We start from the raw sequence: 3431 nt of genomic DNA, 5'->3' as shown, positions 1-3431 counted from the left end.
AATGATAGAGTCAATAGAGGTGCAGAGAAGGTACTTAACTTGCTTGGAATGACACACTGCTAGAGGTTAGACCACCTATGTTATCCAAGAAGTCTAATAACAGTCCCTACCTCCTTCTCTTGCCCTTAAGAAGTAAAATGAGGAGGCTCCTGGCTAGGTGGGACATGTTACAGAAGCTTTGGCTTGAAGACTTCCAGCAGGGACTAGAAGGTAATAATTGGTTCCCTCCTTTTAAAAGCTAATAAGTCGTTTCTAAAGTAATCAATGGAGGCTTTAATGAACTAAACCACAGGAGCCAGAGCAGTATGAGGTGGGTAGCAAATTTAAATTTTTAAAAAATCAGCAGGGTCTGTGCCCGAAGCAGGAAAAAAAAATGTCATAACCACATAAACAACCACTTTTTGTGCAGTGAAGAACTGTCTGTTATTTTCACTCTGTTCCAGCCCTTACGGAAGAAGTTGTTTCTGGATCACACATCTGACTTCACCTGGCAGAAATTGGACAAGGAACATCTTCCCAGGAAAAGAAGAACTCTGGGTCATGATACTTCAAGCTTGGCAATTCTTTGAAAATCCCTATCCCTCATTCCTCTGCCTACCCCCAACCTCCAATAAAATGTCACTCAGGAGCCAAAGTTTCGAGTAGGTAACTGAAAGACGACCGTTGCACTTACTAGGCGCTCTCCGAGCTCTGTCTACAAAAAAAAAAAAAAAAAAAAAAAAAAAAAAAGTTTTCAGGAGTGACTAAAGAGGCAGAGGAAGAGAGGAAAGAAGGTACAGCTCTGAGATTGTTCGTTTGGAAATAAAAGCAGAGTTCACCAAAGTTAGTGACAATGTACACCTAGGTGTCGTCTATGCAGCTCTCTGCAATTTCTATACAGTACAGAGCGGGTGGAAAGCAAGGTCTGCGTTGAGAGTCTGTGCGTGAGGGGAGGGGAGAAAGGCAAACCACAGAGTAGCTGTCCAACCCTGTTCTTTCTTGAAGCTTATGAAACATCCCTCACGCTCTCTTCACACTTCACCTCCTCCCGCCCAAAGCGCCCTAGTGGCTGGACCCGAGGGTCCTGGGCGCCCCAGAGCTAACGAAGTGAGATAAGCCATGGTGTCTCCGTGCTGGGAGAAGCGTAGGAATCACTGTAGTGGGGTCTTCCTCTCAGTTGGTGAGAGGATGGACAAAGCGAGGGCAGATCAGCTAATTCTGTGTGCGTTGGCTGGGAAAGAAGTGGAAGCAGGGGTTAGGAGTGTGTGGATAGAGATGGGAAAGGAATAAGGTCCTTCCTCAAAAATGAGTTGGGTTGGGTTTTTGGGTTTGTTTTCATTTTGTTTTGTTTTTAATACCTCCATTTCAGTTGGTGGACGGCGCTAAAGGGAACCCGGGGGCGCAAAAGTTGAGTTTGAGGGACGGCTGCGGCAACTGCAGTATGTATGCTAGCGGCCCCCCTGGGTTGGTTCAATCTGACTGACCGTCTACTCAGCGCAGTGCTGGAGAAATCAACTTTTCGTGCGCCTCCACCTCTCCCGCGGCCTCACAGGACCACAGTCGCGAGTGGGCATGCTGGAGGCCCGTCCACTGGCTGGACGCGCTTCGTCCTCCGGCGCCGCCGCCACCAGCGTTTCCAACAGAACATCTTCTTGAGTTCGCAGCGGAAGCTGTCGTGGAGCCAGGCGTAGAGGAAGGCGTTGGTGCAGGCAGAGGTCATGGCGAGCCAGTGGCAGAGCAGCTGCAGCAGGTTGAAGTAGCGCTTGTCAATGAGGCTGATGTCCAGGTCCTTGACCAGGTTAAAGATGTGCAACGGGAGCCAGCATGCCCCGAAGGCGGCCACCACAAGCACGAGCAAGCGGAAGGTCTTGCGCCTCCGGGCGCGGTCCCACTCAGCCTGCTGCTGCGACGTGGCGTTTCCCGGGAGCACGCGGTTGCGGAGGCGCACGGAGATGCGCAGGTAGGACACGGAGATGACTCCCAGGGGCAGCACGTAAGTGAGCAGCAGGGTGCTGTAGGCGTAGGCCAACCGATCCCGCTCGCGGTGAAACCAAAACTCCTCGCAGATGGCGAAGTGCAGCTCGGGGAAGTCGGCGTGGTAGGTGTGGAGGAGCGCAGGAGCGGCCAGGGCGCAGCTCAGCAACCAGATGGCTGCCAACACACCAGCACAGGCGGGGACACTGAGGCGGCGGCGGCGCAGCGGGTGAGCAGTGGCGTGGTAACGGTCCACCGCGATGACCGTCAGGGTGAACACAGACACCGATACGGTCACAGGCTGCATGAGGAACACGAAGTAACACAGGAAGCGGCCGTATACCCAGCCCCGCGGCTCGAAGGTGTAAGCTAGAGTCAGGGGCACGCAGGTGGCGCACATTAGGATGTCCGAGAAGGCCAGGTTGCCCACGAGAAAGTTGGTTACATTGTGCATACGCCTGGTCCGACAGATGACATAGATGAGAAGGTAGTTGCCCACGACCCCGACAGACACAACGAGTGAATAGCCAGGGATGATGAGAGGCTTGAAAGACTGTACGAACTGCAGCCCCGCGAACTGCGGGCTGGCATTGCGCGGATGCAGGGCGGACAGCAGGCTCTGCGAAGTCCGATTATCCGGGATCATCTCCACTCCCTCCGAGCGCCCACGTCTAAGTTCCAGGCAGCGCAACGCGGGAAAGCTACTCCCTTCCAAAAGACTTGGACCTACAAACCCGCCGACAGCCCCTCTGATCCTCCGGCACCTCCTTGGAAGTTGGCAACCAGGGCGCCCGCCGAGGATTCGAGGACCACCCCGGATTAGCCGACTCACCCTGGAGGTGAGTGAATGTGAGAGTGAAGAAAGCGTCGGCTCTCCAGTGACAGACAGCGCTTTTGGATAGGGAGGGAGAGAGGCGTGGAGGTGTAACTTGAAGTTAGCTCGTTCCCAGTTGGCTGTCCAGGACTTAACGCATCTCCTTATGTTGCTGTGATTTTGAGCGATTATATTATTCCACGCACGGTTCCTGCCCCACCCCTCGCACTCAGGGGCCTGGTTTATTCTGTTTATGTACGAAAAGAGGGAACCTAAGCGCACAATCCAAGCACTAAGTTTGGGGAGGAGTCCTGCCCAATAGGGGCGTGGGAGCCAAGAAGATCACGTGACCTGTCCCGCCCCCTACTCTTGGTCCTTACCACCACAGAAATCCAATGAGAACATATCTTTTCAGCCACTAGAGGGGACTCGCTCTCTTAATGCTAGGGTGATGGGATGGAACTGGACGGTACCAAGAGGAACGCTGGGTTTAGCATGTGTGTTTTGTGGGCAGTCATAATACTGTCTTGGTGGACTGTCGTGCACATTAATAAATAAAGAGAGAGGGGCAGAGAAAGAGGGAGACGGAGAAGGAGAGCGGAATGGAAGGAAGGAGGAAGAAAGAGGGAGCATCATCTGGGCTCCCCGGCAGCTAGCAATCTGA

The 3431-nt window shown here is 53.3% G+C and overlaps 1 protein-coding gene across 1 annotated transcript; it reads right to left on the bottom strand.

Moving 5' to 3' along the window:
• Positions 1-704: 704 nt before the first annotated feature.
• Positions 705-2990, bottom strand: PRLHR (prolactin releasing hormone receptor). Its single transcript, XM_020988195.2, has one exon. The coding sequence runs from the start codon at positions 2597-2599 to the stop codon at positions 1526-1528; it is 1074 nt and encodes a 357-aa protein (XP_020843854.1). The 5' UTR covers positions 2600-2990; the 3' UTR covers positions 705-1525.
• Positions 2991-3431: the final 441 nt, after the last annotated feature.

This window comes from Phascolarctos cinereus, unplaced genomic scaffold, assembly GCF_003287225.1.
Source record: "Phascolarctos cinereus isolate Bilbo 61053 unplaced genomic scaffold, phaCin_HiC Scaffold_3;HRSCAF=262, whole genome shotgun sequence".
In the NCBI taxonomy this organism is placed as follows: Eukaryota; Metazoa; Chordata; class Mammalia; order Diprotodontia; family Phascolarctidae; genus Phascolarctos; species Phascolarctos cinereus.
This window is presented reverse-complemented; position numbering and strand designations above follow the sequence as displayed.